At 41.5% G+C, this 24,942-nt stretch overlaps 1 protein-coding gene across 6 annotated transcripts in view; it reads left to right on the plus strand.

Moving 5' to 3' along the window:
* The window catches only part of ralgapa1 (Ral GTPase activating protein catalytic subunit alpha 1), a 65,390-nt gene that overhangs the window by 1,185 nt on the left and 39,263 nt on the right, over positions 1-24,942 (plus strand). For 3 of the 6 annotated variants that reach the window (XM_037125149.1, XM_037125152.1, XM_037125151.1), the window contains exons 2-30: positions 2,484-2,594; positions 2,737-2,786; positions 3,489-3,546; positions 3,873-3,916; positions 4,154-4,331; positions 4,558-4,673; positions 5,042-5,180; positions 5,437-5,645; positions 6,149-6,469; positions 6,568-6,741; positions 7,446-7,517; positions 7,666-7,814; positions 7,971-8,094; positions 8,432-8,578; positions 9,020-9,110; positions 9,605-9,769; positions 11,227-11,373; positions 13,196-13,399; positions 18,728-18,852; positions 18,942-19,176; positions 19,404-19,586; positions 20,199-20,369; positions 20,471-20,664; positions 20,751-20,849; positions 21,005-21,160; positions 21,315-21,443; positions 21,556-21,681; positions 22,462-22,520; positions 23,232-23,340. In XM_037125149.1, coding sequence (XP_036981044.1) covers positions 2,484-2,594; positions 2,737-2,786; positions 3,489-3,546; positions 3,873-3,916; positions 4,154-4,331; positions 4,558-4,673; positions 5,042-5,180; positions 5,437-5,645; positions 6,149-6,469; positions 6,568-6,741; positions 7,446-7,517; positions 7,666-7,814; positions 7,971-8,094; positions 8,432-8,578; positions 9,020-9,110; positions 9,605-9,769; positions 11,227-11,373; positions 13,196-13,399; positions 18,728-18,852; positions 18,942-19,176; positions 19,404-19,586; positions 20,199-20,369; positions 20,471-20,664; positions 20,751-20,849; positions 21,005-21,160; positions 21,315-21,443; positions 21,556-21,681; positions 22,462-22,520; positions 23,232-23,340 — 4,085 coding nt within the window. Of the gene's footprint in view, positions 1-2,483; positions 2,595-2,736; positions 2,787-3,488; positions 3,547-3,872; positions 3,917-4,153; positions 4,332-4,557; positions 4,674-5,041; positions 5,181-5,436; positions 5,646-6,148; positions 6,470-6,567; positions 6,742-7,445; positions 7,518-7,665; positions 7,815-7,970; positions 8,095-8,431; positions 8,579-9,019; positions 9,111-9,604; positions 9,770-11,226; positions 11,374-13,195; positions 15,053-18,727; positions 18,853-18,941; positions 19,177-19,403; positions 19,587-20,198; positions 20,370-20,470; positions 20,665-20,750; positions 20,850-21,004; positions 21,161-21,314; positions 21,444-21,555; positions 21,682-22,461; positions 22,521-23,231; positions 23,341-24,942 lie in introns of all 6 variants that reach the window. The other 3 variants (XM_037125148.1, XM_037125150.1, XM_037125153.1) reach the window with 3 other exon arrangements.

Raw genomic sequence — 24,942 nt, forward strand, 5'->3', positions numbered from 1 at the left:
GTTCTCACACATGTACACACCCTCACACACACACACACACACACACACACACACACACACACACACACACACACACACACACTCACTGACCAGAGAGGGAAATAGCCCTACTATTTCCTCTCTGTCTCTATACAGTAGCTCAACTTCCTGTTTCTATTGTAACAGCTACTGGCGCACGCGCGTGTGTGTGTGTTTGTGGGCGAGACAGAGACAGAAAGGGGTGTGCCCCCTCTCTGTGCTCTATAGGGAGCACAAGACCTTGATAGCAATCACAGAGACGGACACACACAAACACACTTCCAGCCACATTGTTTGAGAAGGAGTGCTCAGGCAGTTGAACAATAGCTATCCACACAGTTTGAATGATCATGGTGCCAGACCACCACTTGAACAAAATGTATATGGACACTGTTAGTTGCAGGACTGTTAAGATTGATAGCTGAAGCAATGAGACTTTAGAGAGCAAGCAGCCTTAATGATTTACCTCATAGCAAGAATTACTTGTCTATGTTGCTGATTATCAAATCAAATCAAATCAGTTTTATTTATATAGCCCAAAATCACAATCACATTGTCTCAATGGACTTTACAGTCTGTACAGTGAACAACATCCTCTGTCCTTCGATTCGAGTCAGGAAAAACTTCACATGTTGATGGAAAAGAAAACCTTTGAACAGGGTAAAAAAAAAACAATGGAAGAAACCTCAGGACGAGCCACAGAGGAGGGATCCCTCTTCCAGGACAGACAGACATGTAATATGTCGCGTGTACAGAAAAGTGCAACAATGATGCCGTCATTCATTTAAAACCTGCCTTTGATCGACTAGTTTTCTTCACCCAAAAACAAGACCATCCCCTGAAAAATGTCTACCGTTGCCATTGTAGCAAACAGAAAGTGAGCAGTAAAAGTGTTGTTTTAAAATTTTGTAATAGTTCATATCTGATCAGAAAGAATGGTTATACAAGAAACTATTTCATCAGTTTGCAATCCCTTAGATGCAATCAGGTTATTAAGTAACTATTTCCTATGCATATTTGACCCTGTCATTGTAAAACCAAAAAACAAATAGTTGGCCCCATAGATATATTTAGGATGCAGAATAGGGCAGCATGGAAAAAATTGTGTTTTGTCTATTGTGTTTATTTACTGAAATATTGGCTATGCATTCTGATTCACCATTAGTGGGAATAGTAATTTCTGCATTTAGATTTTCCTTTTCCCTCTTAAAACTATTGAAAGTTGGCATCTCTCCCTACAGGTACAGGTTTTCTTGCATCCTAAAATGCTGTTTTGATGGCATTTTATGGTATTTTCATTTACAATATAGTTTAGTCTGGGTAGAAACAGATTCAGGACTGTTATATAAAACATCAGAGTAACGCAGATCATTTTCATAGTTTGCTGATCCACACATGTTGACTGCAACATACAACAGAATAATAGGTAAAAGTAGCTCTGGTCTTCGCAGACTGAGGTCTGAACCTAAATAGCATTCAGTGCTACTACCCAATTTTGCAAGACTAAGTAGAGACTAAATAATTTTCTCTGAGTTGTATATAAAAATAGCTTCTGTTACATCAGCTTACGAGATCACATAGTGATAAAATTGTCAGTCCAGAGAGAAAAAGATAGAGAACAACTCAGCGTAGCAGCTAAGACCTTACAAGGGCAGCTATGGCACCGGAACACAGACAGCGTCAGTGTGTGTGTGTGTGTGTGTGTGTGTGTGTGTGCGCGCGCGCGCGCGCGCATGTAAGTCTTCGTATAAACAAAATCAGAGACTTTTGTTAAAGGTTCTTCTGTGTAATGTTTGACATGCTTATGTGTTTTCTTGACCCTGAATTATTGCAGTGGTTGTATTCTCTGTAAAAGTATTTGTTTTATCTCTGTATCTGCGTCATTGTGTATCCTTCATAATGACAGCCAGTGCTGTTGAGATTCAGTCCAGAGCACCTAAAGGTAAACTTCCTACCCTTTAGATCTGTATATCTGAATCTGTAGCTTGGACCCAGACGGGGCTGTAAGTCTTTTCTACTGCATAGTCAGAGAACCTAGATGCTGTAGTGATGTTACACTCCTAATGAATTGATTAATGAAAATTTAAATATGCGTGGTGTTCATATTGACAGGGTATTTCCCTCAATGCTATAAATGTCTTCAGATTTCAAAGTCAAACACATTTAGACTGAAATGGATGGCAAAGACCCTGTAACTGGTTTAATCTCTAAGTTTAAATTGGCATTACTTATTTATTTATCCTGAAGTTGTCTTCCTTTTCCATCATGTTTCTATCACTTCACTTCACTTCATCACTTTTTCATATATAATAGAAAGCTGTTTAAGGAGATGCCCAAGCTTTATGAACATAATTTTGTTGACGGTTTGCGTTACCCTTGGTGTTCTTCTTGTGTGTGTATTTGTATGCGTGTGCATGTGTGTGTATTATTTGATTCTCACCTTTTTTTCTTTTCTCATTTTCCAGAAAATGCAGAGCCTTCAGAGCTGAAACAATTCTTTGACTTGAACTACTCCCATATCTACTATGTCTTCTTTGAGAACTTTGTCACCATTGAGGTCAGCCTCAAACAAAAGGGTAAGTTTTACTCGATGTCAAGAACCAGACAATGAAGCTGAGGTCTGATTGGTCAACTTTTACAGTGTAGAAATAAATAGAGGTATCATAGCTATTTAGCCATACGATTGTGTTTTATCTCAAGCTAATCTGTGTTTTTTAGGTCACAAGTCACAGAGGGAGGAGCTGGACTCAATCCTCTTCATCTTTGAGGTAATATGATATTAATCACATCCCTCGCTGAAATGGAAATCTAGATGAAATGGAGAAAACCGTTACATACTCGATTCAACATGGCTACAAGCATGGAGCTCTGACATTTTGTCTCAAGTGCTTGTGATTCTATGTGCTCCAAATTTCTGTTGGTGGTCTTGGTCAGTACCACAGCAACCAGCTGGCATTGAGCTGAGAGTGAGACCACTGGCATTTAGCAACACTCAGACCTGGCTGGTGGGGCTTAGAGCAGCCAGGATAAGATAGCAGACTAAGTATGTGTGCGTGGTCCTGACCTCCATTTGGCCCCTTGAACACTTTAAAATTCAGAACAAGACTCGGCAAAGCACAACAAGTCCAGTGAGAACTTGAATAAAAGAATGTGTCTACCATAGTTTTCCTTGAAAAATATTAGTTCAAATTAGAGTATTACAATGAACAATGTTTTAGAATTATTGCTTGTATTGGTATTGTATTCATTGAGGAGTTTCTTCCATCATTATTGTCTGAATCAAGTGAATAATCAGCCAACCAGTGACATTGTAATCATTAAACATTATCGAGATAAATGGGACAGGTCGTTTTGATGTACAGTATATTTTGGGTTATTTTTAGGTTATACGAAACTTGCTTATAACGTAACAAGTCATGTTGTAATCACTAATATTAATTTTCTCTATCTTTTTTTCTTTTTTCTCCCAGAAAATCCTCCAGCTCCTGCCAGAGAGAATCCAGAGCCGATGGCAGTTCCACAGCATCGGTAACAAAACCCATCCTCAACACTCTTTCCTGAAAAATATGTCTTAAAGTAGAACTTAGTCACGTGAGTGTGGTTAAATTGAGTTCAACCAGTTTTGAACAGTGTGATCACTTACCTTACAGATTGTGTAATGTCAAAGCTAACCAGCTGTTCCAAATTAATCAATAGAACTGTATTTGACAAACGCTTTACTGAAGTTGGACAACACATTTCTTTCACCAATTCAAAAGTATTCATCATTCATTAATATTAACTGATGTGGCTATGCTTACTCACTGTACACTGTAGTTTTGAAAGTCCAAGTTGACGTTTCATTTCTCTCTCAGGGCTGATTCTCAAGAAGCTGCTGCATACTGGAAACTCTCTGAAGGTATTGTTCTGATTGGCTGGTAGCTCTGTGTCAACCTGTCAGTCATAGCATCTAGATTTGAATAAAGCTGGTTGTTGTCACGTGTTAGCTACTCTTATCCTAAAATCAAATTGACTGCTTTAAACAAATCTTCATCTTAATGACAGGGTCTGTAAGAAATGTAATCTGAGTATGTAATATTTATTCATATAGGTTTTTCCTCAGTCCTCATCTGTCCCTCTCTCATCTTCACTGTAGATCCGTCGTGAAGGTGTGCGCCTGTTCTTGCTGTGGATGCAAGCGTTACAGAATAATGCAGAGCGTGAGCAGCTCTGCATGTTTGCCTGTTTGATTCCCGGCTTCCCAGCTCCACTCTGCCATGGGACACCGCGCACGCTGGACACTCTGATCAACCCACCGCTGAGTTTAACAGAGAGTTAGTAGAAACACACACACACACACACTGGAATCATATTTATCAGTGGGCTCAACAGTCACTGTACCTGACAAGATGTGGTATATTGGATAGGATTTGGACCCCCATAAAGGTTTTTCCACAATGTGTATGCAGCTGTATTTAATGTATTTCACAAACAAGAGCAAATTTTGCAGTATTTATAGTGATAAAAACATTAAATCTACATGCTTTTTCCCCACCGCAGGTCAGGTCACCCCAGAAGAGATCACTCCACTGGTTCCTCCCCAGTCAGGTGACAAGAACCAGGAAGACCTCACTGCTTACTTTTTAGAAGCTCTGCTTAAATACATGGTAAACCAGGTATTATCATCATTTCTTACTAACACACTAACACGACATAGTTACACTTTTGCAAATGGCGCACTACCTTACTAATGTCACCAGTGCTAAATATATTAGAGAAACCATTTATTTTGCCTCTTCTTGACATTACCATGTACAGAAATGTGCTGGTATAACTAACTCTCTGTTTCATCCCTTATTGACACACAGAGGCGTCGTTCTTGTGCTTCCTCTTCTTGCCACTATTACACGTACATACCGTCATACGCACACTGATAACATTCTCCCCTAAAACAATGGTGCTTTTCTCCACTTGACACTATTTTCTGTGTGTAACGCTCTTGTTGTAACTCGAGCTTGTTTGTCTTTATGTGTGTGTCCAACAGGCCAAGTCTCTGGAGTGGCGTTGTAAAGAAAACCATGAGCGTGGCTTCAGCTTCCTCTTTGGTCACTTCAGGAAGTTTTACCTTCCTCACATCTTCCCCAACTTTGCCATGGAAACCAGCCTCTACAACCCCATACTGGGTCAGTTACATTAGGTCTTCAATAGAACCACTCACAAATGCTTGTTTACAATAACTTCTGGATAGAAAATCACTGTGTCACGAGGTGTAAATACAATTGAATTTTTCAGAAGAGACTGTACTCGATAGCACGACATACTGGTTATAAGGTTAATAGTTACTGGATACTGTAAATCCAGTGACAACTTGCAGCACAGTGAATACTCATGTTGTATTTTTGTAATGACATAAATAAAGATTTTCCTCTGTCCCTGCAGATGTGCCTCCGATGCGTCCTAAGCCCTACTACAGCATAGTGCGCAGGGAGCAAGATGGTGGTGAAACATTGTATTGCACCAAGGAGAGCTTCCTTCAGGCCCGAGTCATCTTTATTCGCTGGCTGGTTTCCTTCTGGCTCGAGCCACGACCCAACACACAGACACACATCCCAGGAACAGAGGGAGAGAACGTTCCCAAGAACATTCAGGTTACACACCAAAAATCTTTGTAATAGAGAGTGTTTTTGTTGACATTTATTCTGCAGATTATTTTCTCAGATAATCAGTTAGTAAGCTTTTTCCACCTGAAATAGTAAAAGATGATGAGTCTAAGATGATCAAAAGTCCAAAACCTTAAAATACTACATTTTTAAAATGTTGCAGACCAAAAAAAATTCACATGAAAGATGCAGGAACCAGAGAATTTTGACATTTCTTTTTAAATGATTTCATGATTAACAATTGTCAGAGCTCTATCAAAAAAAGCCAAGACTATTAGACCTCTGGTGTTCTAAAAAAGCATTTGTGAAAGATTGACATATTCACCAAAAAGGATGTTAAATGACATGAAAATATTCCATTGCACATTACTGACAATATGGCAAAATGTTAGTTTACTTTGATGTATATTTGGAACATTATCTTCTGATTTTTATTTTTATTTCTGAATTACTGTCTTACCTCATTGTTGAACCCAAATTTTCACCTTTAGCGGGCAGCAGCCGGCCTGGCAGCTCGCTCAGTGGGCAGCTCAGACGACAGTGGTGGAGGCGGGATTCGGTCTGACAGCCACCTGGAAGGCAGTGGGTCATCTGGATCAGGCGGAGGCAGCATGGGGTTATCTGGGGGTCCAGGGGCTGGGGGTGAGCCTGAACAAAGCCACTCCAACACATCTACATTGACAGAGAGGGAGCCCAGCTCTTCCTCACTGTGCTCCATAGATGAAGAGCAGCTGACGGACATGGAGGTGGTGAGGAGAGTACTGACCAACTCCAGAACCAATGTCAACTTCATCACTGAGATCTTTAGACAGGTGAAACCATACTGACATTCACTTTGATGTTTAATTTTGTCTGCATTGGAGTAAATCTAGATGGCATTTTATATTTATGTCTGTCTCTATCAATATAGGCATTTCTCCTTCCCATGTGCGAAGCTGCAGCAATGCGTAAAGTGGTCCGTGTTTATCAGGAGTGGATCTCCATTGAGGACAGGCCAGTGTTTATGAAGGAGCCAGAGGAGGGTCCCTATCCCATAGGAGGCAGTCTAGATTCAGGCTCTCAGCTCGGAGACAAGGAGGATGAGGTGAGGAAGTACCCAAAAATCAGTCATCAAATGCAAATATGCATCAAGCAAACAAAGGGGGCTGCTATGTGAACAGATGCCTTCATAGTGATGTTCTGTGTTAGATTGGCTAGAGTCTGACCAGCCCACTAACAGAGGGATTTTATTTAGTTAGTATGAATTCAAAGATGGATTCATGTCAAGATTCCTGGGTTTGAAATTGTATTTGAAAGCCTTACCCTTTTACATTATGCTTTTTAAATTGTCAAAAACAGCCATGTTTAGCAAAGCTGATTGGAATGGACCCGTTTCACAGTAAACATTTTGACTTGTCAAAGCAGGAAAAGCACAGGTGTGATCAATAATGTTAATGAAGGCACCATTTCAGGTTTCCGTGAAAGACATGCCAGTGAGCAAGCGTGCACAATAGCAGAGCGCTGGACCTAGCTCACCTAAATGGAATCCAACCACCATTGATTCCACCTGTGCTTCAATATTGTTCTGTATGTTTACCAACACCTTGGTATGACATGTTACCATAGTAATAACTAATTCTGGGCACTAGTAAAAATATTTTTTTTCAGACAAGGCAATTTTTTGTTCATTTTTTTTAAATTTGTGACTATTTCAAACATTTTAAAATCATGAGCTGTCGCTAATATTTTGAGGTGATATTTCCTTTATATTCCTTTCCTTTAATTTTATATGCATGTTTGTTTTCTCAGGGAATGAACAAGATGATTGACAGTGAATTACTGGAATACAGCGTTCATGCTGGAGTTCAGACTACCCTACAGGTATGGTCCTCGCACATGTAAAATATCTGTACATTTCATACATTCACACAAAAATCTTAGCTTACTTTACTTACCTTTACCCTTGCATAGTCTTTGAAAAATAGATTGTGAACCCATTCGACATCTTGCCTGCTTGTCTCCTTTTCAGGTATTCATCACCCACTCCTCTAACGTTTTCCTACTGGAGCCAGCCAATGATATCAAGATCCTTTTGGAGGAGCATGTCGACATGTGCAAGAGAGTCCTGAACATCTACCGCAGCCTTGTCATGCATGAGACCATGGACCAGAAAACATGGTAAAAAAGTAGAAGCTGCACTGTCGCCAGATATATAATGAATTGAACTTGTCATGGAGGACTGAGAGATCATCCAACCAAAAACACCATCTACATTTATAGAATCATGAGGTTAAAGGTTCCACCACATTTTCTTTATTTTTATTTTGTTTGAAGGGAGCAGATATTACTGGTTCTGCTGAGGGTGACGGAGTCAGTGATGAAAAGACCTCCATCCATCATGCCCCAGGGCAAGAAGAACAACACATTGTCAGGCAGACTGGCTGGACCTATCTTTCAGGTACATTGCTCTTACTTTATCAAACTGTCCAGTTATTTTTCTTAAGTCAATAAAATTGTGTTACAGCACACAGCTATTGGGAGAGGGCTGCTCTAGATACTGAATATATACAAATACAGTGTATACAAAGACAGATATAATGAAGAAGTCCTGCTGGTACAATGATCTGATTTCATTCTTTGTCAAAACATTTCTAATAATAATGATAATATTAAAGTTATTATAATAAAGCTTGATATAGTCCACGTATGACCCAGTTGACTAGTATTTAGTTTTGGTAAGTAGAGTGCATCTTTAATCCAACTTTCTATCATTTTATTACCATCTGTCTGTCCAGACCTTGATAGTCGCCTGGATCAAGGGGAACTTAAACGTCTACATCAGCAGAGAACTGTGGGACGACCTCCTCTCCGTCCTCTCATCTCTGACCTGCTGGGATGAACTGGTCACTGAGTGGTCACTAACCATGGAGACCCTCACCAAGGTACTGGAAGTGATTTTAATCATGTTATCATCCAAGTAGTATGTGTATGGCTGTGGTTTAGTCTGTATAATTTAACATTTTAATAAAAATGATTTGATCCACTGTCTTCAATGAGAAATTACAATTTTTTATCAATACATTTTATCAACACAAGTTGTCCTTTCAGTTCAGTTACTCACTATGACACCTGCAGAAAATCATTTGAGAACTAAAGGAGAACTTAAGTAGAATGAAGGAATCAATAGCTTCATTCCTGTTCCCACATGCCTGCCATTTTGCCTCCATATTCACTTCAATTATAAAAATGTTTTATTTTTTATATTTTGACAGGATTACACTGAATCTATCATAAATATATTTTCCATTCTTCCTCAGCATATGACAAGTTATTCTTTTTACCTTAAGCACTAGTTGGTGTCAGAAAATGTCTTTGTGTCTTAGGTGTTGGCCAGGAACCTTTACAGTGTTGATCTGAATGAGCTGCCTCTGGACAAACTCAGTGAACAAAAACAGAAGAAACATAAAGGAAAAGGTTGGTCACAAGATAATCGAAATTCCCCTTTGTTACTGCATAACATGCATAACGTCCTTCTACCAGCAAATCCTAAAACGAGTCAGCTGTCCCATAATATTAAAGATAATTACTGCCTAGCTGCACAGATCCTTAATTTTGTATGTATGTGCAAAATGATGAAGATGCATTGAGAGCATTAATTGCTAGAATATCTTGCTTTAGCTGTAAGCAGTTGATTATAAGGATATTTATTACAGTTGGACAATGAAGAAATGTACACTGTATGGAAATATCCAGAAATACGAAACATAATGTGAAAGGGACCTAAGAAAAATGGGATACTTCAACCAACCAAATATGACAGAAAAGATAATGTGCATCACGTCTGAAAACCAAGCTGTTTCATGACACATAGTATCAGTGCATAGTCATAGATAGAGGTAATATATGTCCTGTAAAGTACCATTACAAGTGCATTGACACATTCTATCACCTCCATCCATCAACACCAGGTATAGGTTCAGAGGGCCAGCGACAGATTGTGGATCGCTCATTCTCCAAAGGCTGGAGCAGAGACCAACCGGTCCAGGCAGCAGCCATGAGGCAGCGAAGTGCCACAACCGCTGGCTCGCCAGGCATCGAAAAGGCCAGGAGTATCGTCCGCCAGAAGACTGTAGGTCAGTATCCCTCCCTGTCCATCCTATGCATGTGGGAATAAAAAAAATTAAAGGCTAGAAATCTTTGTTACTGGTCATGTCCAGGCATCTTTGTGTGTATTGGTTTCAAACTGGCAGATGTTATGTGTGTTAAAGAGGGACACACCTAGAAGAAACCAGGACACTGCCTTTCCTCAGAACACTTTAGATAGTTTCTCTTTCTTCTTAAGTCTGTTTTATTTAACTCTCCTCCACCTTTCCCATCTTGCCTGTCTGACAGGAAGTTGTGGTGTATGCTTACTGTCATTCCTCCACATTGTTTATGCTAAGCCTTCAACTGTGGCCATCAGTGTGAAAGAAATGGTCATAACACCACATTGTACTGAAATACCAGTATGAGCTTAAAGAGAGGTGATGACAGCTCATAATAAATACAAGTCAGAAGATGAAGTTGGGATGTTGAAAATATGGAGGAGCCCATAAGACGTCAAAGACTCTAACAGTAGTAACTGCCCAAATTTCAATAGCAATTTAATATACTAGCAACATTGGTAAGACAAATGCTGTTCTAATTTGTGACCAGCAAACACTCTATATAACATGTTATATCTACTCTTTACCCTCTGTAGTTGCTTTTACTCCCAGGGAAGGGGACAGAGTTGTTTCCATGAGAGTGAGGAAGGAAGTTGGTAAACTCCTTACTCTAAACTGCGTTCATTGTGGTGAAGCAACAGTTGTTCAAGTTTTAACATTTAGAAATGAGCCCACACACGCTGAGCAACATCCTTTCAGGTGTGCAGTTGTTTTTGTTCCCCTTTTCAGTTGAATACTCAACTGGGAATGCACTGAAAAAATCTTGGACTTAGACAAACTTGCAGATAAGTTTGTAAGTGACCTAGCATTTAAAAACTGTGGTGCTCCTGTGTATCGTGGTCTCAAAAGGAGATATGTTTTGAAACAGAGTGCCAAGCTGCCACCAGCCTCTCACTGTCTCACCGTCTTTCCTCCAGAGCTAACCCTGTCTCACTGCTCCGTCACCTTCCCTGTCTCTTCCCCTCAACATTTCCTTCTTCAAGCTTTTTTTCCTCATTTCAACACTGTCCTGTCTCCTGTCATTTTTTTTACTCATTTCTTGACTTTCTCTCCAAATTTTCTTTCAATGTTTTGCTCATTCCGTAAATTTATTTGTTTGATAAATCTTCACCTACTTCCTCTCAACACATCTTTGCTCCATCGTATCTTCTCTCTCTGTCTAATATCTTTATTTTCACTGGTCATACTTTTGACACATCATTGTTCGCATTCCCTTTATTTTTTCACCCACCTTTCCTCCACTTACCCTTCACTTTACTTGCCACTGCAATACCCTATATTCTCCTTTGTTTCCTTTTTGTTTCCTTCTTGGCTTTCCTTTTCTGTCTCACACTCTTTACCCCCTTATTCTGTCTCTCTTCTATCTGTTCTTCCCACCTCTTCAGCCCTGCGTAGCTGTTCTACGGGGGACTCTCTGCTGTCCTCAGCCTTTATCCGCAGTGCTAAGAGTGCTCCTGCTCTGGCTCCGCCTCTTCCTGTCCTCCTCCACCACCACCACCCTTTACTACCCCCCCTTGCCGACCAGCTGGCAGGTACACACTCTTTGCACTACCTGTCTGCCTGCCTGCCTCTATGCCTGGAGACTTGTCTGTACATCTGTCCGAAATTGAAACTTTATGCCTGTTGTCTAGTCTCTCTGTCAGTTTTCCTGGCTGTTAATTTGTCATTACTGAATCAGCAGTTTGCATGTGGCTCATCAGGAATCATATGGCCCTTCCCTTTCTGACGTGTAATGGGGATGAACAGTGTGATTTTGACAAATGCTTGAACATCATAGATGCATCACACTCCTGATTGTGTGCAGTAATCTCATCAGCATCGCTTGACATTTTGCATGTGACAAATGGATGATCAAAGCATATTGAAGGTCATTTTTCATTTTTGAAAAATAAGTGAAGAGTTCGGTTATTTTTCCCAAGTTGGCCTGTTGTGTTAATTCTGTCTATGATTTACAGTATGTTGTCCTAAAGCTGTTATGGTTAGTGTCGTCGTTTGAACATTATTTGGTAAATTTCCAGAAGGAGAATGAAATATTCCCTTGCCAATACCAAATAATCTGTCTTTGTCAGTTTGACACAAACTGTTTCTACTGTTTCTATATCAACTACTTAATGTGAACTGGACATTTTTGCTGCTAGATGGAGACCATTTATGTGTCACTGTGTCTAATTTGTGCAGGAAACTTGACTTACCTGTTTTGCTGTCTACTTTCTCCGCCTGCTAACCTGCATCTGTTAGTTGCCGGTCTGTCTGCACATGTCCCTCTGTCATGTCTTCACCTCTTTCTGACTGCACACTTTGTTGCCTATTATAGGCATTTATTTTCCCATTGTTCCGATGCCTTTAGTGTTGATCCCCCTATCACAGAAGTTGACTGGTATTCAGTTCGCCTTTTTCCTTAGGATGGCATTTAATTTGACTCCTACCCTTCCTTTCTGTAGGCAGTGGTGATGACTTTAATTTATCACATCCTCTTCTTGAGTTATTTTAGTTAAAAAATGTTTTGTGTGTTTATATTTGGTGTGTGTGAGATTGTTGTTAACCCTTTAAGCCCCAAGCCAATTTTCTATGCCTCTGCTTGAATTGCATATCCATAATAAAATGAGTATATCTCTGCAACCACAAGGTTTATTTGAATACTTTTGGTGTTGTGGGAAAGGGAACACTTTGAGGATTTGTTGAGATGTGTAATTATCATTATTTGTGTTACTGGTGAATAGTAAATGAAGATGGTACACAGCAAAAATTCAATAATTTTTAGTCTCACCTAAAAAAGCACTTCCAGGGTGTGTATACCTTAAAAATATTGCTGCCAAAGCTCTAAACCTCTTTTAAATCATAGTACAGTATGTGAACATGGTCTCTGCAAAGGTTGATTGTGATCAAGTGCAGCAAAACAAAATTAGAACATGTTTTTTACATGTTCTAACCCAGCTTCTGCTGTTTAATTTGATATAAAATATGATTAAATTCTTTCATAATTAGTGCAGTAGTGGCTTTGTAAACTGACATTTGGAGGAGCTAGTTTTTATTTTTGCATTTGGTTTACTGTGATTGTGTCTTCTTAGAAGAAGGTGTATGTTGTGTGAGGTTGAAACAGTTGTCACAAAACCATCTCAGCCATCATTCATGCATCTCATTTAGTTGTTGTTGTTGTTGTTGTTGGCTGTATCCAGGGCGCAAAATAACTTTTTCTCAGCGTTCACAATAATATCAATGTTTCATTTATGTCTAGTTGTCTGTTGTGGTCTTTGTTCACTTGAAGGGGTGTGTATGTCTGCATATGTGTGATCCTTTCCTACCAACCCCTTCTCTAACCTCACTCCCCTTCCTTCATGTTCCCCTAATTAACAGACCTTGAGGACCCGCCAATCACGCTGACATCCCGCACGTCTCGGATGCGCCACTCCTCCCAGAGCGATGATGCCCCTCCCAACTCATGTTCTGAGGTCTTCCAGGGAGTAGCTTGTGACCTGGATGGCCCGGCTCCTTCCTCCCTCGCCAGGAGCAGCAGTGCCTCTGACATCATGGAGCCTTTTATCGCAGAGCGGGTCAAAGGTGAAGACCCTCAGAGGGATCTTGCTACGATCTCAACCCCTCCCCACCAATATTCCACAAGTTCTTCCTTACTTGCAGCCAAAAGCCACGCAGCTCAAGCACCCCCACACCCCTCCACCTCCCTTTCTCCCACCCCTTTTACCTTGTCTAATGGTGTTGTTGTCTCGTCCTCAGAGGGACAAGGTGATGGTAGTGTTAATGACCAGTTCTGGCACCAGATTGGCATTCAAAGTGAAGGTTCTAGTTCTGATTGGGTAAGCGACTGGGGTTCTGCCTTCGCCTGTTCATCTGAAAAGGAAATCGATGTTGAAGAGGGAGAAATCGGGGCAGCAGTGGAGGAGGATGATTTGTTCTCCTCGATAAGGGACTACCTCACTCACAAAGCAGTTGAGAGGAAGGAGGATGCAGGAGAGAAAGCTAGTCCTGGTCATACTCTCGAGAACAGTGTTGTGGCTTTGCCTGTGCAAACAGGGGTAGCTAGAACACAAATAGAACACACAGGACAGGTCGGAGAGGCAAGACAGGTGGTGAGAGAGGACAGACAGGTAAGTAAATCTGTGAGACATAGCAGTGTTGATTCAACAGAGGAGAATGAGGGAGAGCAGCTGAGCATCTACGAGTGCCTAGAGTTGCAGTGTCAGTGGCCATCACCTAATTCTAGGGGGAGTGCTAGCTTAGAAAGACACACTGGGGTCATAAAAGTAGGAGGAAACACAGGAAGGGCAGCAGGATGGGAAGGGAACTGTGACATGTTGAGAGAAAAAGTAGAAGAGAAGCAGGATGATAAAGAAGCAGCAGCAAAAGAGAGGTCCAGTGTCATTAGACAAGAAACTAACACTGTAGAATCAGAACTAAATCAAACTCCCCACACTTCCGACACAACTAAGGCCAAGTTGTCCCGTAGTAGCAACAAGAGGCACCATTCGGGGGGTGTTCATGTCAGCTTCCGGCCCTCAACTGAGTCGGTCCAGTTCCACAACCCCCTTGAGAATAAAGAGGCTCACTGGAAAGCCAGGCTACGCCGCCTGAGTCACTTCCACACACACAGCCACTCAGCTGGGGAGAGGTCTGGGGCCGGAGCTGGGACAGGGTCAGGTGCCAAGCTGGGAGCAGGGGGTGCAGGTAAGTTTGGGTCTGTTGCTGGGATAAGCCATAGAGCAGGGGCACATGAGAAATTGCCCACTGGGACTGTTATGGATAACTGTGGGGCAGAGAGCACCACAGTAGCTGGAGGCCTGGAAAGCAGGGCCGGCACTGGAGGGGACAAGGACAAGCAACACTCCGGATCCTGTGCAGGAGCCTACCTGGGCTCTGAGGCTCACTCAGAGATGCAGTCAAGCAGTTCAGGTTTCTCTGGCGTGTCGTCAGGGGTGCGTGGTCGCCTGGGACGTTCCGCCTTGCGATCGCGAGCCTCCCGCTCACGCTCCCAGGAGCCCGGCAGCACGGCCTCACGACACCACCAAGGGGCTCTCCTTGGTGGTGTCTACAAGTCTGTAGTTCATGCTCTGTCCTCAAAGCCTCGGCCCCGAGGTCAGGGGTCATCCCAAGGCTCGTCGCCACAGCGACAGGGCCGCGCTGCCACAGGTGACGCATCGCTAAGAGACCTCTACTCCCACGTCCTGGGCTACTTTGGACGAAAGACGACTACGCCAGGTGAGGATTGCAACGAACGAAGTGCTCACAAAGGACACAGCAGACACAACAACAAGTTTGGAAAGACAAAAGCCCACCAACACACAAACACCAGCAACTCTCTTTTCCTTTTTGGCTGTTTTCAACTGGTTTGTTATGATGGAATGATATTTTTTGGCTGACACTCATCATCTTGCTGCTGGACTGAAATTAAAACTCCCTGTTGATGTGTTTCCTCTTGAACGTAGCCCCTCCTCCAGCCTGCCTCCTGTCAAGGACCCCCCTGCCTACCATACCTTCCCACCTGTTCCTCTACCTCGGAAGCTCCCTCCCTCCTCCTGTCCTCTTTCTTCTCAGGGCTTTGGGAATTTAACCCCTTCTCCTACTCCTCCCTCTCCTCCAACCCCTCCTCCCTCTCCTCGATGTTGCATGCGGCCTCCTCGTGCCTTCTTCGCCTCCGTGGACGCCGGCCCTCTTCACCTGCACAGGAGGAAACAACAGAAAAACACAGCTGCCTGTGTAAAAGTTTATAGAGCTGATTAAAAAGACAACAGACTTGGCATATACATGCCTCACAGAAAGGCTGGGTTAGGGATTGTTACAGGTCAGGTCAGTTTATAAAGGTAATTGAATGGTGTTGAATATTTGAGAGGAGTTCACAGCAGATGCAACATTTATATGAAAAAAATTGCTGTAGTTCATTCTCAGACCACTAGAGTGCAGCATATGACCTTATTAAAGAATGGCCATCTTACTAATAGTCTTATTCACATAGAATTTGAATGGATAAGAAAAGGTATGCACTTTCAAATCCACAATCTTGAATGGTTATTTGCCTTGTACACTGCCACAAGATGATATCAAAAATGATAATTGGTGCATGTTTGAATAAGCATTACATTAATACCATTTTTCTATTCATTCTAATTCTGAGGGTAGGAGACTATAGCTCTGGGTTTCAGTAATTGTATCCAAATTGTCAGATGTTTAATTTGAGCAAACTGATTTATCTGCAGAACCTGTCTTGATGTGGAATACTGTTGCACAGCATTATTCTTAATTTTTTCTTACTTTATTTAGGTGTGTTGCTTGCCAACTTGAGCACCTGTCAGTCGTTCATGTGTTTGTTTTCTACTTTTGTGCCAGATGTGTGGAATTTTCACATACAGTAGAGACCAGAATTAGTTTAACAATGACATTTCGTATTTAAAATAATATTAGTAAGTGGATCAACAATATTTACAGCAACCTTACTTGAATTCACAGGGAAGGTAGTCTATCATCTGGTACTCCACACAGACTAAAACTTGATATTATATGCCGTGACTGCCTGGTTGTCTGTTGTCTGGCTGTGTGTTGAACTACTTAAACTCTGACTGCTGATGGTTCTGCATTATCCTTGTTCTATGAACACAGTTGGAGCTTAACCACACCACTTAACAGATCACAGTACTAAAAATGTGCATGTCTATGCTCAGCCAGTTAGAGTGAAAGTAAGATATGTACACATTTCTCATTCAAGCCTTCAGCGAAAGGTGAATTATATTGAAACGTGTCCTTTTTCCACATGGTGCAGCAGTACTGTGTGCCCTGCTGTACTTTCTAATTCTGTATTTTCATCCTCCTCTTAACTGCAATCAAAAGCACTTGGGTGTCCACCCCTATATGCACTGTGTCGTCACTAATGATTGGTTAAAACAAGTGCTGTTTTCAAAAAACATCAACCTCCAGTTCATTAGCTGTTACCTCATCTAATTGTCATGCAAGTTTTTTAAAATATCCCAATATCTGCTGAGCAGTGCTATCAGTAGTGTAGCTAAGTCAATTGTGCAGTGTTTTTCATTGTCTTTTGGATCCTCTCTTTATAGAAAAGCAGTCACCCATTTGTCAGCAGCTACTTAGTTAGCAGGAAAGGCTACAGTATTGCTTTTGGGAGCTTTGTGGAGTCATTGTTGAACAGTTAACTCTGTAGGATGTCAGCATTACTCACAGAAAAATGTCCACATGCTGATGGGCTGAGCATTTACAGGACATGCAAATATTTGGTATACAGATCTGCAGAAACAAGTTGTCACGTCCATAACACCTTGGGGCAAAAATGCAATAGTGGACTGTAAGCTAACATCATAGCTTAGCTTTTCGATGCCACTTTTTATGTGAATTGCAACACCAGCTCTTTCATGTTGTGGTCTTAGAGTGAAATACCTTTAAGTTATTAATTTAATAAGATTAGTAGATTTAGTTTAGTTAGTATTAGATTAGTCGAAGTTTAATTAGTATTAGATTAGTAGATTGGGTTGTTATTTTTCATGCCAACATATTGTAACATTTGAAGTCTCATTCCTGTCGTTGGCGATGTCTTGGCAAATAACCATTCAGTCTAATAGCTTACCTACAAACAGCTATTTTCATGTTTTTTAACATAAAGCCTACAAGAGATATAGAAGAAAATGCTAATTGTTACACAGTAATATTAAAGATTAATGCTTGAGAATATTACGCTCAGTTCGCCTGAACAAACTTAAGTAAGCCTTCTTTGCTGCTAACAGTTCCCTCTGTCTGATGTGAGATGCTGATTCTTGAATAATACAGAAAGGATTTTTTGCACTGACCGCGGTGGTTTGAAAGTTAAAACTTTGTTGCACATCTGACCACATCTGGGACACACAGTGTCCCGCCATGTTGGATTTAAGACTGCACCTGCACGGCATTGCAGTTTGAACACAGCCTGTCTTGTTCTGTGGCAAGTGACCCTGTTGTGGTCTTAAATTTTAAAGAATCAAGGTGCAGCAAGGTCAAATTTACACCCAGTCGGTTGCAACAAAGTAAAGATTTCCATTCAGTGTTCGGAAACTTTGAGCTTTATTGATCTAAATCCTGATGTTGGGCCGTGAATGTTATCAGGCTCTTCCGCTCAATCAGCCACATGTTTGGGAGTTGAGGCTTATTTGGTCAATACTGTAGGTAGTATATTCACTTTCATCTGATTTTAGATTGATCGATGCTCTCTGCTCCTTGAGTGAACAAAATCACACTGACCACTGTCATTGCTACCAAGCTAACAGCAGCATAACTCATAGTAACCATAACTGCACTAATGTAGGCGTCTGACATGCTGCCTGTTTGGACCTAACAAGGTGATGACTCTCTCTCGCTCTCTGTGCATGGTGTGAATTAACTCCTGCATTGCTTTTCTGGTGGGTGTGCCTGCTGTGTTGTGGCTTTTTTTTTAAATTACCAGTCTTTTGTTAACTTTAGGGCCCACAGTACATACACATCAGGACTGCTCTTATGATTCAAAGGAAGAAGCACCAGTTTCTGAACAATGAACTATCAGCAGCGGTAATTTAGAGATGAAGTGAAAGAGGCTCAATTAAAAACAAATGCTCACCACATCTGTAATAAACAATACAGATAGTACAAATGTCAGCAAGTCAGTCTCGATTATATTATTAACAAACTCCTAAAAGTTGTTACTCAGTTTTGTGTCTCTGAGCTGTTTGTATGGGTATAGATCTGTCACTGGCCATCCGTGTGTTTGTGAATTTCTTTATCAGTATGTTTATCAATATCTCACCTGTCTGCGTGCACATCTGGGAATCTTCCAAGCATTTTTCCATATTTTCCGTGTGTGTGTATGTGTGTATATGTGACAACTCTTTGGCTTTGACCATTGTCATATATATCTACCTCTAGTCACCAAAGAGGAGGTTGTCCAGAAGGCTCGTCCAGTCTCCAGCGATGTAGGAAGCTCCAACCCAAACTTTTCTGACTTGATGGATGAGTTTATCCAGGAGAGGCTGCGGGCCAAAGGAACAGCAGTGAGTACAACACATGGACACAGACTGATTAAAGATTATGGTTTCAGTGTCAAAAAAACAAATCTGCAACATATTTTGTAAATACCCAGGGCCGTCGTGGCAGCAGCCCAGGAAGTCTGGAGGTTCCCAGGGACCTGCCGGAGCTCCTTGAGGCAGGTCAGAGTCCTGGATCTCGACCCTCAGATGATCACCGTCCTATTGATGATCCTGGGGTTCCCTCTGAGTGGACGTCACCTGCAAGCGCCAGCGGTTCTGATGTCATCAGCTCAGACAGCCAGTCAGACTCCTTTAATGCATTTCAGTACTCCACCTGCAAGTTTGATAGTAAGAATCAAAACATCAGCTGTCTTCTCCTAATAAATACAATAATGAATACAATTAACACATTTTAAAATGTTTTAAACTCTCTAATGATAACTAACTTTAACATAAACTGTAAGGATAAACCAAGGTGTGCAGTTAAGTGTTCCCATGATTTCCTTTGATGCAGAGACCTTGTAAAATTACAATATATAAGCCCTGATAAAGGTATAACTTTTTTTTTCTCGTAGATTTCACTTTTAGTTCAGAAGCAGGAGGAGGAGCTGGATCTGGAGGAGGAGGCCGAGGCAGCTCACTGGACCAGGACAGCCTGGGAGGGGGCGGAGCCTGTGATGAACATGAAGTAGCCAGTTTGACGACGCTTCACCTCGACTCAGAGACCAGCAGCCTCAGCCACACTGTCACTGTTACTGGTGTGTACATACAATAAAGATATCCCTAGCCACTATATTATTTCAACAGCTTTAATGTTCATGTGTATACACACTTACAGCCTAAATATTACATACTATACCACATAGAGAGTTATAATAAATATCAGTTTCATCCAAACAGTTACAGTAAGTGTGCTGTGCCCTAAACAGTCAGTACACATAGAGATTGCTCTAGGTGTGATGCACGTATCACATACCATGTTTGAGAAATACAAGGTGGTTGATGATGGTGATGAAATCTTGCATTGATCAGCTACATAATATTACTTAACCAAGAGCAGCTTTACAATTTGTCTGATATGCCTTAAATTGAACCAATCACAATGTTTGTTTACATAACTTTCAGGTAGAAAGTCATAAGGTAGAAGTCATAAAGTTATTTCAAGGCGTGCACATCTCTTTCATTAAAAATGCTCGCTTCGTTGGTACACAGACTAACAAAAATGATGACTTGAGATAACCAAAACTTGCAGTCAGTCTGAGACACAGCAGGCACGTCAGACAGGTTGGACCATTAGTTGAACTATATATCATTTAATGTTATAGTTATGTGTAATGGCCTCTTTTATTTTTATATATTTCATTGTCCAGGTTCTGAGAGTGCGTCTCCCATGCATTCCCTTGGTGGCTCTCGCTCCCAGACGCCCTCACCAGCCACACTGACAGCAGAACACACTGATCACACACACTCCCACTCACACACACACCTGCAGCTGGACCAGAAGCTCCACAACTCCGTCCTGCAGACTCCTGATGACCTTGGTAATACTCACTCACACACAGATATGTACTTCACTTTGATAAGGTATCAGCTGTGAATGAGAGGCTGAATGGATCCTGATTGATTCATGGACTGATTCTAGAAACCAGTGAGTTCCCCAGCGAGGACTGCAGTGTGATGGCGGGTGGCTCTCTAACTGGATGGCATGCAGATGTTGCCACGGTAATGTGGCGCAGAATGCTTGGTATCCTGGGGGATGTCAATACCATCAAAGACCCTGAGATCCATGCTCAGGTCTTTGACTATCTGTGTGAGCTGTGGCAAAACCTGGCCAAGGTGTGTGCTGATGCATATGAGTACTTCACAATTATAACGCTTTTTGTGTTTGTGTGTGTGTGTAAAAATGACACTTTCCTTTTCAGATAAGAGATAATTTAGGCATTTCTCTGGACAACCAGTCATCTCCCCCTCCCCCTGTTCTGATCCCACCCCTGAGGATCCTCACCCCTTGGCTCTTTAAGGTTGGTGTGATTGAGACCTCTGATATTCATTACAGTGACATCTAGTTACACATTCTTTTTGTTCATTTGTTTGTTTGTTTTACTTGTTACTTTCACTGAACTTGTTTATGTTCACATAAATTCATGTATATTTCTGTGCATGTGTTTTCCCCTAGGCCACCATGCTGACAGAGCGTTACAAGCAGGGGAAGCTCCATGCCTACAAGCTGATCTGCAGGATCATGAAGAGGCGGCAAGATGTTTCCCCAAACACAGACTTTCTCACACACTTTTACAACATCATGCATCAAGGATTGCTGCACCAAGATCAGGTAGAGTACAGACCATCTTCTGTGTCCACTTGTATTTTTACAAGACAATATTTTAAGGCACAGAAAAACATATTTTCATGACTCATGTGCAACTTGATTCAAATTATGAATATTTAGTCTTGGTGTTTAAAAAAGAACTGTGTGGTTTCTACAGGACATCGTGAACACAATCATAAAACACTGCAGTCCAAGGTTCTTCAGTATCGGCCTTCCTGGAGCCACTATGCTGATCCTGGACTTCATCATTGCCGCTTCTCGAGTCACCACCTGCTCATCACTCAATGTAAGAATCAGTGCAAACAAAGTGTGACACAGCTCCTGGCATACAGATGTGATAATTCTTCTGTCCCTATCGCTACTTTGTTGTCATTGCCACCTGTCCTTGTCCTTCCCAGGCTCCAAGAGTAGAGGCCCAGATCCTGCTTGGATCACTGGTGTGTTTTCCCAACTTGTATGGGGAGCTCCCAGCACTCCATCCCACCACAGCCGACGTGGTGCTCACCAAGTTCCCTGACGTCAAGGTAGACAGAGCTCAGACTGAGGGCTGGATAAAGATATCATGCCTTTGTCAGTGGGCAGCGTCATTATTCTTTGTGACAGTAGAACAGGAAGAAGAGAGGAATTATGCCAAAAACAAACTTAGAGCCCATCTCTTCATCCATTTCTGTCACAGACACACTACCGATGCTCAATCAATACATTAACATGCTCTTAAACTGATTTCCCCCACAGCAGTGGGTCAGACATTTCACCAGACTTTATCTACTTTGTGTTTAATCCAGGTTAGTCCACCACACATTTCTGCTTTCTATAGGAGGCCTTAGAAACAAACTAATAGGTTAATGTCCCATCAGTTATTCCTGTAACACTTCAGAGCTATGGGAGTAATGTTGTTATTGTTGTTGTTGCTGCTGTGTAAACCGTTAATGCCATGCGTGGCAGCATCTCCGTTCCGCTCACTGGTTTCTGTGGTTCCTTACAAGGCAGAAACTTGTTTTGAATGAGTAAGCGGTCATTACCACAGACCAGAGGGACGGGACCAGGGAGTGTGTGAATGTGTCTGAAATTGTGTGTATAGATAAGTTGGTGTCATGTCTGTGTGTCCATTAGTGCTGCATATGTGTGTGTGATGTATTTTGGATCACTTCACTTCACTTCATTATGCACACCTGGAGTGAAGGTTTACTTTGTGTGGGGGGCCTTTAAACGATGCTTCACAGTGTGTAGCTGTTAAAGGGAATCAGTGGTTTGTGTTGTTTTAAGCAAATTTACTGAGTTTGTCTGTATGCTCTGTTTTTTAGGAGCATGTTATCAAAACCATCCTGACCTCTGCCAGGGACGAACCCTCTGCTCCTGCCAGGCAAGTGTTGGTGTATCAACAGGGCACCTGATGACACCTGTTTATGTTGACTGCTTACCGATATGTTTTTATCAGAACACTGTATTATACTAGGGTACACATATTAAGCAGTTGGTTATTAGTATATTGGCTCCTCAATATTGACTATAAAGCACTTGAGATGACATGCTTGGCTCTCTCCCTCCCACGTGTTGCAGTTCGATGTCATAGCAGCATCGTGCCCTTCCTCTTCTTCATCTTTCATCTTCATCTTTTTCTTTGTCCTCATGTTTTTTTGTCTTCTTTTTCTTCTTCGCCCTTTTCATCATCTTCTTAGCCTTCCTCTTCTTCTTCTCATTTTTCTTTTTATTCTTATACTCCACCTTCTCCTCATTTTTCTTTGTTATACTGAAGCTGACTCTATACATTTTCAGTTATCAGGCCTATAAATTATCATGCATCCCTTAATTTGTTATGTAAGAATAGACAATTTTTACAAAGTTTCAAGTGAAAGTTACCCACCACCATATAAGGCTGATACTGAGCATATTAATATCATAACTCATGTACAGGCCTTACCATTTATATTTCCGATTAGTTGATGTGCTTATAAACCCATGTGTTTGTTGATCCCAATACAGAATTTGTGGTGTTCTTTGTATGTGTATATGTGTATAACAGCAGCGTGTGTCCGCAGGTTGCTCAGGGTGTATATTTGTTTTCTTTTGTTAGGTGTGTGGCTCTGTGCAGTCTGGGTATCTGGCTGTGTGAAGAGCTGGCTCGTGGAACTCAACATCCACAGATCAAAGATGCTCTCAACGTCATCTGTGTAACTCTTAAGGTCAGTTACAAATACGCACTGCCTTTAAGATATTTGGTTGATATCCAGCCTCTAAACTCGAACTTCCTGAAATTTAAACATAAACTATAAAATTGATCAATGAAATATAAATCGAAAAGGGGTTCAACCCAGCTGAATAAGGTTCTTTCATACAGACTTCGGCCTTTGTCTGTTTTCAAACTTTGTCCCTGCTGACCATGGCACTGTTTCTCTGTGATCCAGTGGGATCAGACCAAAGCAATAAATCTGTATCAGATGGACTGCTGACTGATCTACACAACACTGGAGTGTATACACATCTGTTCCTCTACTGTCTGGATGTTTAATTAGACCTACTTTAGTTAAAACATCGCAACATCTTTAGAATTTGATGATCAACTAAAATAACATGCAGCCATTGAATAAATAAGCTAGTTTAAAATGCAATGGTTGGTTTCAGTTAAATTCAGTAAAGCAAGTTCATGGAAAAATCCGGCGTTGCTAGGGATGCAACTCTTTTTGCACGGAGTTAGATGCCACACAATGAGAGAACTAAACTTTTGCCCAGAATTTTTCTTTGATGGATAGTTAGCCTGCTGTGATCCATCATTTTATGGCTTGAACTTCAAAGTGATCATATCATGCACACTATGTAAGAATGATTTTTCTTCCAGTGCTTTTAACTGTAAAAGACAAGACAACATGAAGTAATTGATGGAATTAAAATCTATTCTTTAAAAATGGAGGATGGAGCTGGTCACAGTGAGTGTAAATTCACCACAATAGTGACTGAAAAGTAGACATTTGGAATGTTGATGTGCTGGCTGCAAGGAGCCAAAGTATGGTGGAAAACACTGTTGGAGATGATTGTAAGTGTTGGTGAAATTGCCTCTGTTGGATTTGACTGTTTCAGGCCACTAGTCTGGGAGGCCTGTGGACCAGAATAATACTGTCCAACATTTACTGTCTCATCTACAGCCAAGTGGCATCAGATAGACCCACACACACAGGCATACCTTTTCCACCTTGGAATCCCTAGCTTGTGTATCGGCAGCCAATGGCCTGCTAAGACATTACAGCAACACACACACACACTTGCATTCACCTACTCCTGGGAGCAAACCCTGGACTGTCAATATGTTTGGTCCTTCTTCAGATAGGAGACTAATCCAGAGGGAATGCTGCAAGCTGTGTCACACACATGCAGACACACACACACGCGCGCACACACACGCGCACGCACACACACACTATCAGGAGCACATATATATACACACACATCTTGTCCACTTTTGCATCTCTTGCCTTCATACCAGCAGCCAGTATCCTCAGACATGGGCCTTGTGATATGCGCACACACACACACGCATGCGCGCGCACACACACACACACACACACACACACACACACACACACAAAACTGGACAGATTGTTATATTTCCCATGCACAGCAACTTCTTCCACTTCTCTTGTCCTCCTTGTCCCACTTTCCGCCCCTTCTCTTATCTAAAATCAAAGCTGCAGCATCTTGTCAATTGAAATAAAATGTAAATGTGTGTCGCTTTTCGTTGTCATTTCCGATGGTAGATGAATAAATCTTGTGTTTTTGACAGTTGGATGGAA

This window comes from Acanthopagrus latus, chromosome 16, assembly GCF_904848185.1.
Source record: "Acanthopagrus latus isolate v.2019 chromosome 16, fAcaLat1.1, whole genome shotgun sequence".
NCBI lineage: Eukaryota > Metazoa > Chordata > Actinopteri > Spariformes > Sparidae > Acanthopagrus > Acanthopagrus latus.